Below are 14595 nucleotides of genomic sequence, written 5' to 3' on the forward strand. Positions count from 1 at the left end.
ACGACGTACGAGTGACATTTTTTTGGGGGGGTCTAAAATCTGAAATAATCATCGACGCGAAGTGAGCTTCTTGTCACGCATTCGCGATTCGTGTTGCACATGTGACAAAATATGCCTCCGAGACAAGCGGGAAGCCGTCAAAGATGGTTGTTTTGGGGGCGCGCCCCCCCCCCCCGGTGGCCGTCGGTGACACGGCAGCCAATCAGCTCGCCGATGAGCCGCAGGTGTCGGCTTGGCCGCCGAACAACAAGAAGAGGCCGCGTGGCGGCTCACTTGACCCTTTTCACGTGAATTCCAAAAGACGACAACAACGAGCGGAACAAATCCCAGCAACCTCCCCACCAAAAATGTCGGCTCGCAAAGCGGCGACGCTTCCGAGCCGCGCGCTGGTCCTGAGCTTTGTGCTCGGGCCTCTGTGGACCTACTGCGAGGCGCAAGTAAGACCGGCACGTCAGTTGGACGCGCGCCCGTTTTTGTCACTCTGCGTTCGCGAGGACGCAAACTTTGTGCGCAGACTTCTCCATTGACAAAATGGAGGCGCGCGCGCGTCTGCGGTTTTGCCTGGACTTTTCTGGCTGGTGAGTGTTTTTGTAACTGGTTTGGTTTGTTTGTTTGTTTTGCAGCTACGGGAAGACGAGGCCAAACCGATCTCCGGTCAGTCCGACATTGTCGTTGTCCATGTTACGTAGGGTCCTTATCAGAACACAAGTGAGAACTGAAAACAAAAATCGGAATCCCCGTCATGCGTGGTGTGTTATAAACGTGCCTCCAAAGCCGAAGAAAAACGTGGCGTGGGGCAAGTCTCGCCAGACTGGAGCCCAGCCAGCTTTTTCTTCCGCTAGTACGGTGAAAAGCCCACGAGGTGCCGCCGACGCGCGCGCGCGCGCGCGCGTCAGACGTTTGCCTTTCTTGGCTTTCGGTAGACTTGGGTCTTTATTTGTCCGCGTTTACTCGCCGCGTGACTCCGCTTCCGAGCATTCGGTCTTCCTGACCGTCTCTCGGAAGTGGTTTGACTTGGTTTGGATTCACCGGCGAACCCCTTCACTTCACTTGCGTGAATTTGACACGGCGGAAGCGGCGACGCTCCGCTCGTGCACGTGTGGTCCTCACTCATTTGCGCCTCCGAGTGGCACGCGTGTAGAAAGTGCGCGTGCGTGTCTGTGTTGCACTTCCTGAAGGGGGCGGGGCTTTCTTCGCCCTGAGAAGCTGCCACCGGCGTCTGGGCGGCGACGACGGCGACTTCTTTTCTCCCGACTACGTTTGCGCCAACCCGCCCCTGTGGTGCAACTGGAGCATCCGGGCCCCCGCCGGCAAGCGGGTCCACCTGCGCCTCCAGGACCTGACCCCCGACGAGGACTGCCACCTGAAGGAGGACCGAATCTACGTGGACGAGCCCGCCGACCCTTCGGCGCGTCGCCGGGTCCTGCGGGGGTGCTGGCGCGAGGCCACGTACGCGTCCGGGTCCGACACCCTGCGCGTGGTCCTGCTGATCGGCGGACGGCCCGCTCGGCAATACCGGGGGTTCTACGCGCGCTACCGCAGCTTCGGACCGGACGCGCCCTACCGCTCGCCGGATGGCGCCTCGGGGCCAGACGGCGAGCGGGACCCTCGGGACTGGGGTGACCTCGGCCCGATGACGGCGGGGCGGGGCGAGCGGCATCCCGCGGCGACGGCCGACGTCTTTCCCGTCTTCGATGACCCCGGTAAAGCTGCCGACTCGTCCGCGGGGCCGGACGCGCGCGCTCAGGTGAGATGGCTCCAAACTAACACTTGGCGGGGCCTTCAATGGCTCTTGCCTCGGTTCATTCTGGTTCTCGACCCGGTGTTTGACCGGTGCTGTGGTTGTAGACGTGGTTTTTGACTGGTTCCTTCAACAGGTCTTGACTTGGCTCAAGACCTGCATTTGAACTGGTTCGACACACGGTTCCGGATGTGGTTTTCAACGCATCCTAGACGTTCTTATCGACGTGGTTTTGGGCTAGTTTGTCACATGGTCCTAGGCATGATTCTCGACCTGGTTTTTGTTTGTGCAAATGCGTCGGTCATTAGAACGGTGACTCCAAAAGGAACCGTCTTGCGTTGTTGGTTTTGATGAAGTGCCGTCGGCCTCGCGCCTCACAGGACTCGAAGATTCGGTCGGAGATCGCGCAGCCGTCCGAGTCGCCACGGGGAACCTCCCCGGCGGAAGGAGGCGCCCCCGGAATGCTCTCGGATTCGCCCGACCTTGCCGGACCGCCGCGCGAACATCTGAACCCATTCCCCGGCGGCTCCCTTCACGCCCCGACCGCCGAGCGCGGGGACGCCGAGCCGCCGGAAGACCAACATCGGCCAGCTGAAGCGGGACAAAACGAGATGGCGCCGGTGGATGCGTCGTCATCCCCTAAAGAACAAAAACCAGGGCGGACCCTTCCGCCCCCCGACTTGGTCGAAGCGCTTTCGGCTCACCGAGGTCAGTGTGCAAGTCTCTCTAAAACGAGTTATACGGATTCAAAGAGGGAGGGCTCGTACGTCAAAGCCGGTGGTCCGTTAAACCGAAGATGCCAAACGTCGGAATCGCTCGGGTCCTCGTCTCGAGCCTGCGGAGCGTAGACCTCGCGATGAACGGGGGCTCGCTCTTCTAAGTAGGCGTGTTGTTAACGCGCGTACCTTTTCGCCCGCAGTCGATGTCCGGAACGCCTCTCAAGTTCGACACGAGCCCGGCGGTGAGTCCGCATCGCGTCGGGGCCGTCCGCTTCACGTGCGTCCGCTTCACGTGCGTCCGCCGCGTTGTCCAGATCAGCTGTTTGAAGTGTCGGTGGAGGTGCAGCTCGGTCAGGAGGGCGACCCCCGCCGGGAGCGTCCGGACGGATTGCTGATGAAGTCCCTCAAGGCTCTGGTATGGACACCATTTTGTTTTGTATCCAACAGCGTTGGCAAACCTGCGCCAACGACGTGGCCCTGTTCTTCAGGTCTTCCGACATCTGGACTCGCGTCACACCCCGCTCGGCTTGACCTTTAAAAGAATCAAAAGGTACGTTTTCCTCGCCGTTAAGCGGCCGGCCGGGTCCCCGGAAGGCCGCGCTTTACGAAACCAGTTCAATTCTGATGAATTGTGTCCAGGCTGCGTGCGGGCGAACTCTACATCATGTGGCTGAACGCGGGTCGCGGGGGGAGTCGAGTGTCCTCCGGCGTCCACCGGGACCTCCACCAGATGGTCGGGAGCGCCCTCGGGCCGGCCGGGAGCCCGCGTGGCGGCGTGGTGGCTTCGGTCTCCGTCGGAGGTAACGACGACCACGCCCAAAGGCGGTCACGCGATCGCGTCCGTCCCGCGTGCCGCCTCGGCCTCGAGCAAAAACGCGCTTTCTCCTCTTCTCCCGCAGACGTCAACGAATGCGGGACGCGGTTGGCGCTGTGCGACGTCAACGCCGACTGCCTGGACCAGTTTGGCTCGTACGGGTGCCGCTGCAAAGACGGCTTCCGGGACGAGTCGCATTTGGGCCCCGCGGGAACCGTGTGTGTGCGGCACGAGCCCGCAGGTCACCGTGACAACCGGCGTCATCGCCTCAGTTTCTTCCTACTTGAGCTCATCGTCCTTTTCCGTCTGTCCTTGTCCTTTCATTTAAAGGATTTGATTGACTCGTTTTGTCCTCTATTGCGGGAATGCGTGCAGGACAGGTTGCAGCCGTGGCCCTTCGGGCGAGACCAAAGGGGTGTACGTGCTGTTCTTCCTGCTCAGCTCGCTGCTGCTGATGTCGCTGGCGGCGGCGTGCGCCCTTTACGGCCGCCGTCGCCGGGGAAGCTTCCCGCTCAAAGGCCAGCCGTCCCGCTCGGATGGCCGCTTTCCCGACGCCGCCGCCTCAGACCCGACGCCGCCGCCTCCGCCGCCCGCCAGGGGGCCGCGTGACTCTTGGGCCCTACACAAGGTGCTTGTTGTTGCCGCCGCACGTGCAATAGTGCCACCTTTGACTTTGGTACCGATAATCCCTTCAGGTGCCCCCCCCCCCGCCCCAAAAACAAATGTCATTGATATTTTTTGTAACAGATTTTACATTTTTTAACATTAAGTACGGGAACTTGAAAAGTGAACGATTTGCCTCACGAAAGCAAAATGAGAATGACGCCCGTGCGTCTGCCTGTGACGTATGCAAGGAGCGACGCGCCGCCGTGGATCTTCCGCTGCTCCGCTTCAGCCCGCTGACGCCGTCCGACGTCTACGCGGACTCGCGGGAAGGCGGCGAAAAGTGACGAGCTGCCCCCCGCCCCCCCGGATCGCAATAAAAAGCGTCCTTTTTTCTTCTCTCTCCAGTAAAATGTGATTTTGTTTTCCCTGTCTTCGGGTTTCAAAGTAAGAAATTAAAGGGGGCTTAGGTGTTTGAAGTTGGGTTTCAAACTCGGGGTCGGTTTTCAAAGCGGGGTCAGGGTTTCGTACTCGGTAGGGTTTTAAAGTTGGCCGTCAAGTTTCAAAATGTGGTTTTAAACGGTTCGAAAGCTTTCCAAATAAGGTGAAAGTTTAAAATCATGGGTGAAATGGTCTACCCCGGTGTTAGAAGGAGGAACGCACAAATTCGGATCGAGAAATGAATCGATTAATTAGCGTGGCGATCAAATTCGGACTCTGGAGGACGCGGCCTACAAAATTGGAAGCGCTCCGATCTCCCGCCTTCCTCCGATGCGGCAGGAGTTCGGGGCATGTTGATGACGTCATTTCCAAGCGACTTCCGCGCGCTATTTGGTGGCGAGGGTCGACGGCGGGGAAAGCGACGGGAGCTTTTGAGTTAGTTGAGCGGACGATTACTTTCTTCTCCGGATACCTGAGCGTCACGGCACCGATGTTTTCTCCGCGTTCCGGCCCGAGCTCGACCCGGCGGCAGCAGAACAGAACTCCGGCCGGGAGAAGGTCCGGCAGCCTTCTGCTCACCCCGCGCAGGACAAGGTAACGAGTAGGAACCACCGCGTTTGCCGTACCCGACTTGGTTCTCTCGAGTCGAGACACTTTTTTGTCGAATTCACATCGCGTGTGGTTTTGGTCATACTGTATTTGATTCAACAAGTTCGACCGCGTGCAGACAGAGTAAGATATGCTATTCGATGACGACCAACGTCAGAGTGTCGGCAAAACGGGCGGTCGCGAACAAAAACGGAAAACGAGTATTAACGTTGCAAACATTTACGTTCACATTTTTGGACACTTGAGAGTCTCCGGTCGAAATCGAAGTAGTAATCGGCTGCCTTTGGGCTCTTTCTACAGATACCGCTAGATGGCGTCAGAGCCTAGTCTAGATACAAAAGGAGTACAGCCAAGCAAGCCCCCTGTGCGGTTTTTTGTTGTTGTAAACTATCCTTTGTGAATCTCTTTAAAAACAACAAAAAAAACACCTCAACCTGTGCGCGTGTGCCCGCGTGTGGAGGACACCCAGTCGTGAGCAGAGCCACGCCACCTCCGACGGTCTCAACTACGACCTGCAAACGTTCGGCTCTTCGCTTCCCGTCAAAGTGATGGAGGCGCTGAACGCGCTCGATGGTAAAGTGTGTTTTGCCCCGAGTGCTCGGCGGGGGATCCGAGTCCCAAGCCGCGCGTCGGCTGATGAGGCGCGGCTCCGTGTCCTCCAGGCGAGGAGCGCATCTCGGTCAAAGTGAGCGAGAGCGGCTGGGCCTGGCTGGTTTGCGGGGACAGACTCATCATCTGGAAAATCGGCCAGACGCCGGTCGCTAAGGTGCGTTTACGTTTGTTGTTTTTTGGGGAAGAGCGCGACTGTCGTGACTTTTCCGGCTTCCGCCGTCACCCGCTTTTCGCCGTTGCAGCCGTGCGCCTGCAAGGAGCTCCGGCTGCCCGCCAGCCAGTTCGACCACGCGGCCGAGCGGGTGGCCGTGACGTCGGCCGGCCCGCCGGACGCGGCCCCCGCGCGGGCCGCGTCGGCGCTGGCCGTGTCGGCCGAGGGCGCCGCCCGCTTGTGGCCCAGCTTGTCGCGGGAGGGCAACTACGCCGAGGCCGACCTGGACCTGGGAGACCCGTGCGCCTTCGTGCTGGCCGTCAGCGTAAGCCGCGAGCGCTCGCGACGGTCATTTTCGTCCGGCCCGAGTTTGCGACGGATAACGGCGGCTAGCCGAAAAGACAAATGGAGCTTACCGCGCTTACTACTTATAGAGTCGTTTAGGAAAGGAAAAAAAAAAAAGCGACAAACTCAAACGACGTCTTCCGTGTATAACACTAACATAGTTTCGGCCTTCGCGGTTGTAAACGACCGACCGAGAAGTTCTTTGAATGAACTCATTCGCTCCCAATGACGTTTTGAAACGTCTTTTCAGACTTGGTCCAAAATTGGCCGCTACCGAATGAGTTGATCGGCGAACGGTACCGTTTGGGAATTTGAGTCCGCCAATCGGCACCTGCCTCAAAATGTCAAATATTGTTTCATTCTAGCAATTTTATTCGTCGCAATTATTTGGATTCCGAGTTGTCGGACAATCGACGATCGCATTTTTATTTCGGCCTTCGGAATCGCGAACCGCTTTTCTCAAAGCATAAAAACGTGCGGTTTGAATTCTTTTCATGTTAAATGCCCACTTGAAAATGTTTTGTCATTGTTAATTCTGGTTCTCTACCCGTTGAATCTCCAAATCGGTCCAAAAGGTGTTTCTCGTTTGACATTTGCAAAACTCGCGATAATAATGACATTAGCCGGCGCACCGATTTGAAAGATTTGACGACGTCGCAGTCTCGCCAATCGCGCCGCGAGCGCTCGCTTTGCGTTAGCTTCCAAAGTCCAAACCGTCGCTCTTCCCTCCCGCCAGGGCGGCAGCTTCGTGGCGTCCTCGGCCACGGGTCGCATGCTGCGCGTGGGGGCCGACTCTTCCGGAAGGCTTCGGCAGCGAGCGCTGCCGCGGGGCCGGGGCGTGTTGTCGGGCATCGGGCGCAGAGTGTCCGGCCTGTTGGGCATCCCCTCGCCGCCCGCCGACGACGCCGTGAGTGCTTTTCATCCTTCAAAGTTTGAGATGTCGTCCGGCGCCCGAATGACCCGACCGCGTCGGATTTGGCGCGACTGCCGTTGCAGCTCCGCGCCGTGCTGTGGGCGAGCGCGACCGGCCGCCTCTACGCGCTGAGCGACTCCCGCCTCAGCAAATGGGAGGTGGACGAGAGGGGGGAGCGGCAGACGGTCAGCTGGGACGCCCGGCGAGCTCTGAGCGAGAGCGTCGCCGACGCCATTTGGGTGAGCCGGCGGCAGTCGCCCGACTTTGGACGCTCATTTAAATGCCCGACGAGAAAAAGCTCGGCCGGCGGGCCGAGCGCAACGCTCGCCGATAGCCGCTCGGCGAGGAACGAAACTCCGCGTCGGTGAGCCGAGAGCGAAAAAGCCTTCCGTCTCAAAACGATCCGCCGATAAAAGCGATCGCTCTGCACGGTTAGACGTCGATGCGCAAGAGTCCACGTTGAGTCGCGGGAGGGTCGGCCATGTTTGATGTGGCGAGGTCGAAATGAGGAAGGAGGTCGTCCCGGTAACGCCTTGCAACCCCCCCGCCAGGGCTCAGAGGCCAACTACGAGGAGATGCGCGACGGCGTCCACGTGACCTTTCTGGACGTGAAGCTCAGCCGGTGAGTGGGCCCTTTTGTCTTTTCTTCTTTGTCTGGCGTCGCGGCGTCATGGCATTTGCGCCTCCAGGGTCGGGCTGGTGGTCCTGGCCGCCGCCCGCCACCCGTCCGACACCCCCCGCCCGGTCTACTTCTGCCTGGTCACCCTGCAGGACCTCGGCGCCGCCATCTCCGACCGGTTCACCGTGGAAGTCACCAACTACAGGCCCCGCTTTCAGGTGCGGCCCCCGGAACGGGGGCTCGTTAGCGCGGCGCCGCCGAGCCTCCGCTCTCTCTTTCCGAACGGCGGACGCGAGCTTCGCCTCGGCCGCGATCGCCCGTTGCGCTCGCTCATCCCCGCCCGCGCCCGCGACTCTTTTTCTCAGAGCGAGTCCCAACTGCGCGCCACGCGTCTCCTGTTGCCCCCTTCCCCCGGCGCCACCGCCTTCCTCTACAACGAGGAGCTGGTCTTCGCCTGCTCCACGGGAAGCGGCGGGGCGGCCCCCCCCGACGAGAGGATCCCCTTCGACTCTCCCGGTGGGCCCCTCGAGCGGAGGGCCGACGGTTCTTTTCGAGGGAGGTCATTCGAGCGCGCGTGTCTCGCGTAGGTGACGGCGTGCGCGGCGGCGGCTGCTGCGCCAACCTGCCCGTCTTCTTCTCCCAGAAGAGCGGTCTGGTCGCCGCGGTGGCCCGGGAGAGCCCCTCCGTCCTGCCCGAGACCGTGGAGGACTCGCTGTGCTCCTCTCTGGCGGCGGCGGCGCCGGAGGTGAGTCGCCCAAAACGGAAGGTTTTCCAATCGGTGACTCGCAGTCACTGTCGCGTCGCGTCCGCGTGGCACCGAAGAAATGTTCCCACCTGGCTTTGTTGCTCCCCAAATGATCATTGCTGACAATTCACGCGTCTTTGTTTTTCGGGCTTTGCCGGGGATGCCGCGGGGACTCGAACAAGATCGCCTCTATTTTATTGTCGGGTGGCGCTTTGACTCGCGGCTTCATTTTAGTCCCCGTACGGAATCGAAGCGAGTGGAAATAATCCTTAAAAGCGCCGGGTGGGCCCCGGCCCGCTCGGCCGGAGCCATCGCGCGTCCGAAGCTCGCCCCCGGCTCAAACTTTGGCCGGCGCCGCAAAGCGAAAGCGCCGGCGGGCGACCGGTTCCTAAGTGGAAAAACGCGTGAGTCAAAGCACCGGCGGCGCGTTTGCTTTTGCGCCATCTCGGATGGGCGGCGCTCCGATGACGTTTGTCACGTGTCAAAGATGTGCCTTTGCTTTAAAAACGGGCACAGGCGGAAGTCGACGATCTTCAAATGCCGAAGGCGTCCGCCGCCGCGGCGGAGCGGCCCGGCCCAGCTGAGCCCGTGGCCCCGGGGGACAAAGCCAAACTCCTGAAGGCGGCCTTCTTGCGCTTCTGCCGGTAAGGCGCGTCGGGCGACGACTTCTTTGGAACGCATGGAATGAATAAATCGAGACGTCTCTCGCCGCTGCCGCGAACGACCGGATGCGACGGGGGCTTTGTTTTTTTTCCCGACCTTTCTAATTGAAGACGTCTCTCGCCCCCCCTCCTCCTCAGCAACGACGTCCCGGGCGCCCAAGCGCTTAGCGACGAGCTCTTCCCGACCGGCGACGAGGCGGCGGAGGGCGGGGAGCTGGACGCCGCGGTGGCCCAGATCGACCTGGACCTGCTGGACGACTACCCGGCCTCGGACCCCCGCTGGGCCGAGTCCGTGCCCGACGGTGAGGATGAGGGAAGGCGGCCCCCTTCCTTCGCATTCCGCAACTTTTGAACCCGATGGCCCGGAGACGCCGGTCAAGTCCGGGCGCTCCCGTATGCCGTCACATAAAGAAAAAAAACAAGACAATCTCCCCCCCCCCCTTCTCCTCGCAGAGAGCGCCGGCTTCCCGCTGACTTCCCTCATCATCCTCCATCAGCTGGAGGACAAGATGAAGGCCCACAGTTGCTTCATGGACTTCCTGCTGCAGGTGCGCAAAGACCGTCTGGGGTCTCTCGGACCCCTTTGCCGCACTCGCGGAAAAAGATGCGAATTTGGAAGCCGCTCGGCGCCACTCTTTGGCCGACGGGGCCGGCGCTTGGCGAGTTGCTTTTTCACTTGCTTCCGCGCGCTAATATTTTCTGGGCCGCGTCTCGGCTTGCTTGCGGGGGTGTCCGTCTCCGTGGCTTTCTTTGACCGACTCGTTGACTTTTTTCCCCGTTCCGTAACTCGGTTCTCGAATTCTTTTGGGACTTTTTTCCCGGTTCCCGACCTGGGTCTCGACGCTCGGCTTTGACCGTTCCTCGTTTTGGTTTTGGACCCGCTTCTCGGCGAGAGCCGGGATCTCAATTTTGTTGCCGACCGATTCCCGCTTCCTTATTTGTCTTTCGAGCGGATGTTATTTTTTCTTTCCCCCCCGACCTCGCCGGCGACTCGTTTTCCGAACTTCCTCCCTCCGGAAGCGCCGTTGATTTTGTCTCCGCGACACGGGCGACCGCTCGGTGCGAAAGGGCCGCGCTCGCTCTCGATTTGGAACCTTGACCTCTGGACCCCCCCCCCCCCCCCCCCACCGCCAGGTGGGTCTCCTGGAGCGGCTGGGCCGCGTTTGGGTGCGCTCGTCGTTCATGTCCACGCGGCTGCTGCTGTGCGAGCACGCCGAGAAGCTGCAGGCGGCCGTGGCGTTGAAGAACCGGCACGCCAAGCGCGGCGAGCTGCTCAACCGGGCCATCGCCGCGGCGCTGCGCCGGAACGACGCGGCCGTGCCGCCCGGCCTCACGGGGGCCGACGTCTTCTTCCGGCGGGTGAGACGCCGGCGGCCCGACTTTTGGGGATCGTTGTCATTGTCACTCTCGGCGCGTGTCGTGTCGCAGGTTTCGCAAATCTCCGCCGTCTTTGAATGCCTTCTGGAGGAGGAGGAGAGGAGCTTGAGGGAGAACCCGGTGGACTCGGCGCAATGGGCCGAGGCGGTTCTGACCGTCAACGGCACCATCAAGGTGAGCGCCGACCGGCGGCGAGGCGCGGCGGCCGCCGCCCGAAAATCCATTTTTGGCCGGGAGACGTAACGTCGCCCGAAAAGTCTCCGGAGGGTCCGTCTTCTCCCGTTTCCGTCGCCCCCCCCCCCCCCCGACGTCCGAGTCGGCGAGGGAATCCTCGTTTTTGTCTGCGCCGTCAACTTCGGCTAAAGTCCCGTTTTTGAATGGAGGGGTGGGAGGAGACCTTAAAAAAATGGAAATGGCATTCATGGCCAGATTTTGCTCCGAGGAATATCGAAACATCCGCGCGGCCATGTCGTTCTTTCTCTATTTTGCTCTGGCGGAGCATTCCGCCCATTGCTCTTTGGAATACTCTCCAGATCAGCCCAAAATTTTCTTTCCCTTCTGTTTTTGGAGGCGCTAAATTTGATGACATGGCTCCATCCCAGACGTTTTTTTTTTTTCCTCCCATGTCATTTTGGTCCCCAAACTCTGTGTGACTTTTGAGCATGAAAATGAGCCGAGACAGGATGCGCAACCATTTGTATAAATTCTCTCCCCCCCCCGCAGGATATGCTTCACGCCGCGGGTCAGTACCGAGAGACCAAGGCGTCCACGTACAGAGCGTCCGAACACGCCGACGTGGACGCCGAGTACATCCCGTGGACGGGTGAGTCCGGCCGCTCGGGTCCCGAAAAACGGGAAGCGGTGCGTCGGTCCTTCTTTTCCGTTTTTAAGCGCCAATCAAAAGTCCCAAAATCAACATGCCGTTGGCCGCTTTTATTTATTTTTTGGACGCCGTAACGAGTCGATCCGAGCGGGTCGCCGGTTTCACGTTCAAAGCCTTGGCCGGCACCTCGCGCCGTCTCGAAGGCCGATCGCAAACGGCGCGGGAGAAAAAAAAAAAAAAAAAAAAGAAGCAGAGAACCAAAATGAGCCGTCGCTCGGTCAGCCGTCTGATTTTTGATTCCCGACTGAAAACGGAAAGGATGACGCGAGGCCACCCGATCCTCAACCGCCGGTCCTCCTCCCGCAGCGCTGGGCGGCGCCGGCGGCGTCCGCACGATCATCTCCCGCCAGCGCGAGCTGGTCCTGCGCTCCGTCTACCCCCACGCCGACTCGGAGCTGCGTAGCGTGCTGTGCGAGCAGCTGGTGGCGCTGTTGGACTTTTACCTGGCCGGCTACGTGGCCCAGCTCGACTCCCTGAAGCGGCGGGGACAAGAGCGCTACGACAGCCTAGAAATGGAGTACGGTCAGCGGCGATCGGAGCTACTGGCGCCACTACGTGAGTGAATTCGGACCCCCGAGAAAACGGCGGCGCCGAGAACCGGTTGCGACAAAGGCTCGAGAAAAACGGGCCGGAGGCCACGATTTGCTTCGGCCTCGACTTGATTCGCTCTTTGTCCAAAAAAGGGAAAAATGAAAAAGGGCAATACTGACTCTGCGAGGCCGAAAATCAGACGGTTTCAAAAAAAGAAAAAGGATCTCTAACCGGTCATCTTTTTAACTCATTCGGTCCCAGCCAATTCTAGACCGAGTCTGAAAAGACGTGTCAAAACGTCTTTGGGAGCGAAGGGGTTGAGTTCAAATTTTGGCGTGTTCTCGCGACAATCTTGACATTGAAATGCATTTAGAGGGACAAGAAAATACAAAACGGTCTCACGCACGATATTTGTTTGAAACGCATCTATTTTTGCGGGGGCGGGGGTCCTTGCCAAATGTTGACGTCAAAAAACCCGGGCGGAAGAGGCCGAGTGACGGATGCTCGCGACTTGTGTGTCGCCCTCAGTGGAGCTGGGCCAGTACCGGTGGGCGGCGGCGCTGGCCGAGAAGTATTGCGACTTTGACATCCTGGTCCGGATGTGCGAGCTGACCGACAACCAGAGCCGCCTGCAGCACTACATGAGCAAGTTTGCCGACCAGGTAGACGCACGTTTTTAGCTCTGAGCTCCCGCTCCGCTGTTTATTTATTCCCCCCCCCCTTTAACTCAACTCAACTCGAGCACTTGGAAAAAGCACAAAAACAGTTGAACTAAAATTCAAGTCTCGCGCCGAGTCCGAAAGGCAAAGAATTTGAAAGAATCTTCAAAAGAATTCTACAAAAGGAGCCGGCGAAGGGACGCCGGAGTAGGAGTGATGCGCGCAGCGGCATTCTGGACCCGCTGGAGAGGCTTCGTGGAGGATCGGCTGACGGCAAAGTCAAGCGCATGACAGTAATCCAATGTGACAAGGCGCTAAAGAACAGGAATAATCGTAATAAATAATAAGCTTTGAAGCAGGTTTCAGCTTTGCAAACGCATTTGGGCTGGAAACGAGCTTTACGCCCGATTTAGCGGTTTTATCGTCAACCTAAAATGAACTCATTGACTCCCAAAGACGTTTTGAGACGTCTTTTCAGACTTGCTCTCGAATTGAATGAGTTAAAAAAAACGGTGTTGGGTATGCAAATACGATGGACTCCATTTGGGTCACCGTTTCCCCCCGCCCTCGCAGAATTTTGCCGACTTCCTGTTCCGCTGGTACATGGAGAAGGGCAAGAGAGGCAAACTTTTGTCGCAGCCGACCGCTCAGCACCAGCAGCTGGCCGGATTCCTGCGAGCGCACCAACACCTCAGCTGGCTGCACGACATCCACGTCCAGCACTACCACGCCGTACGTCCGTCCCCGGCTCGCCTCCGAACGCGCTCCCTCCGCGGGTCCTTTCGTCACCCCCCCCCCCCCCCCCCCCCCCGCGCCGGTTTGCACGCAGGCCCACCGGACGCTGGTCAAGCAGGCCGACGCCGAGACGCGTTACTTTGCCAAGAAGAAGACTCTCCTGGCTCTCGGCAAACTGGCGGCGCTGGCGTCCGATCTTGCGGCGGACCGGCTGGCCAAACAAGTCGACGGTGAAACCTCAGCCCTCGCCCACGCGCCCCCATAAAGTCCGGCTTGGCGGTGTGTTGCGACGCCTGGCGTGTTTGCCCTCAGAAATCGTGGAGCAGGAGCGCTTCCTGCTGCACCAGGAGACCTTGCCCAGGCAGCTTCTGGAGGACAAGCGGCAGAACCCCGACGGCATGTCGCTTCTCGGCGCTCGCCAGCTGGTGCAGGTCAGACACCCCCGTCGGTCGAGCCGCATCTCCCGGTATTCGAGGCCTCCTAAATTGGTTCGGCGTTGCCGGAAGGTGGCGTCCGATAAAAAGTGCGGGTGCGGATTTGCGAAGATCAAAAACCTTCCGCGATACGCAAGGAATGCGGAAATGATTTGGGTTTGTCGATTGGCGCCGGCCGAAAGTCACCCGGTGCGCTTGTGCGCAGCTTTACATCTGCGACGACAACCGCGGGGCCAACGAGTACGACTTCAAAAAGGCTTTGGATCTCCTGCGGTACATCGACGAGGTCACTTCCCGCCGCCGCCGCCGTCGCCTCCGCTCTCCACGCGGGCCTTTTAACACGCTTTGGTTCTTCCGCCGCCGGCAGGACGACGGCGACGTCCACTCGCTCAAGTGCCAAATCTTGGCAAAAGTTCTCCGGAGAGACGAGTGAGTTTGATTTGCATATCTGTCCAAAGTACAAATAGCGACGCGCATATACGTGCGCGTGTGTGTATATATATAATTTACGCACGCTTTGCGAAAGTACCCGACGCGAAAGGAGTGTTGACCGACCGGCCGACGTCGGCCTCCTTTCTGTCCGCCCCGCAGTTGGTCGTCCGTCGACGGCGACGACGACCCCCTGGAGGCCGCCAAGGACGGCATCTTTGTCAAGATCCTCGCCATGCTGGCTCAGGAAGGTGAGTCGCGATTGCGGCTTTTTCGCTTTTGCGCGCGTGGCTCATTTCTTACTTTGCGCCGCGCGTGCCGATGCCGCAGGTGTCCGGCTGCGGACGTACCTGCCGGAGGTCAAGGAGCTGCTGGAGCTGGACGAGCTGAGCGCTCTCAAATCCAAACCCTACTTTGAGTTTGTGCTGCGAGCAAATTACGAGCATTACCTGGAGGCGCAGATGTGAATGCCCGATTTGAGATCCCCCCCCCCCCCCAACCCTAACCCTTCTCCTCAATAAAAATGGAGCCGTTTGTTTCGCATCCGGAAAGTGTACTTGCTTGAAACAGGTC

General features: G+C 59.6%; 2 protein-coding genes across 7 annotated transcripts; both read left to right on the forward strand.

Annotated features, from left to right (window-relative positions):
* The first annotated feature begins 222 nt into the window (after positions 1–222).
* LOC147199642 (uncharacterized) lies at positions 223–4356 on the forward strand. 3 transcript variants are annotated; one of them, XM_086121203.1, is made up of 11 exons: positions 223–437; positions 624–654; positions 1179–1747; positions 2122–2449; positions 2661–2702; positions 2775–2875; positions 2949–3010; positions 3100–3260; positions 3360–3515; positions 3655–3902; positions 4129–4356. In XM_086121203.1, the coding sequence occupies exons 1-11, from the start codon at positions 348–350 to the stop codon at positions 4222–4224; spliced, it is 1884 nt and encodes a 627-aa protein (XP_085977329.1). In that variant the 5' UTR covers positions 223–347; the 3' UTR covers positions 4225–4356. The 3 variants fall into 3 exon arrangements, with proteins under 3 accessions (XP_085977329.1, XP_085977328.1, XP_085977330.1); XM_086121202.1 differs by having other exon boundaries at positions 3360–3902; XM_086121204.1 differs by lacking the exon at positions 4129–4356 and having other exon boundaries at positions 3650–3884.
* A 318-nt stretch (positions 4357–4674) lies between these two features.
* Positions 4675–14565, forward strand: nup133 (nucleoporin 133). 4 transcript variants are annotated; one of them, XM_086120528.1, is made up of 25 exons: positions 4676–4912; positions 5228–5500; positions 5590–5693; positions 5782–6015; positions 6772–6942; positions 7032–7187; positions 7500–7570; positions 7638–7785; positions 7933–8083; positions 8155–8312; positions 8829–8956; positions 9113–9276; positions 9428–9522; positions 10109–10333; positions 10403–10525; positions 11075–11174; positions 11541–11789; positions 12294–12427; positions 12998–13156; positions 13254–13389; positions 13472–13590; positions 13799–13879; positions 13961–14022; positions 14185–14273; positions 14353–14565. In XM_086120528.1, exons 2-25 carry the CDS (start codon positions 5476–5478, stop codon positions 14487–14489), a joined length of 3219 nt encoding a protein of 1072 aa, XP_085976654.1. In that variant the 5' UTR covers positions 4676–4912; positions 5228–5475; the 3' UTR covers positions 14490–14565. The 4 variants fall into 4 exon arrangements, with proteins under 4 accessions (XP_085976653.1, XP_085976654.1, XP_085976650.1 ...); XM_086120524.1 differs by having other exon boundaries at positions 5388–5500; XM_086120526.1 differs by having other exon boundaries at positions 5397–5500.
* The last annotated feature ends 30 nt before the right edge of the window (positions 14566–14595 follow it).

Source organism: Hippocampus guttulatus, chromosome 9 (assembly GCF_054856545.1).
Source record: "Hippocampus guttulatus isolate MCC_2025c chromosome 9, RoL_Hgut_1.0, whole genome shotgun sequence".
Taxonomy (NCBI): Eukaryota; Metazoa; Chordata; class Actinopteri; order Syngnathiformes; family Syngnathidae; genus Hippocampus; species Hippocampus guttulatus.

Excerpts from the sequence above, each read along its gene's own strand:
- nup133 (XM_086120524.1), top strand. The coding sequence starts at position 4,809 with ATGTTTTCTCCGCGTTCCGGCCCGAGCTCGACCCGGCGGCAGCAGAAC. Across the intron at positions 13,390-13,471 it reads GCTGGCCAAACAAGTCGACG|AAATCGTGGAGCAGGAGCGC; the intron begins GTGAAACCTCAG and ends GTTTGCCCTCAG. Across the intron at positions 13,880-13,960 it reads TCCTGCGGTACATCGACGAG|GACGACGGCGACGTCCACTC; the intron begins GTCACTTCCCGC and ends CGCCGCCGGCAG.
- LOC147199642 (XM_086121202.1), top strand. The coding sequence starts at position 348 with ATGTCGGCTCGCAAAGCGGCGACGCTTCCGAGCCGCGCGCTGGTCCTG. Across the intron at positions 1,748-2,121 it reads GGCCGGACGCGCGCGCTCAG|GACTCGAAGATTCGGTCGGA; the intron begins GTGAGATGGCTC and ends CGCGCCTCACAG. Across the intron at positions 3,261-3,359 it reads GGCTTCGGTCTCCGTCGGAG|ACGTCAACGAATGCGGGACG; the intron begins GTAACGACGACC and ends CTTCTCCCGCAG.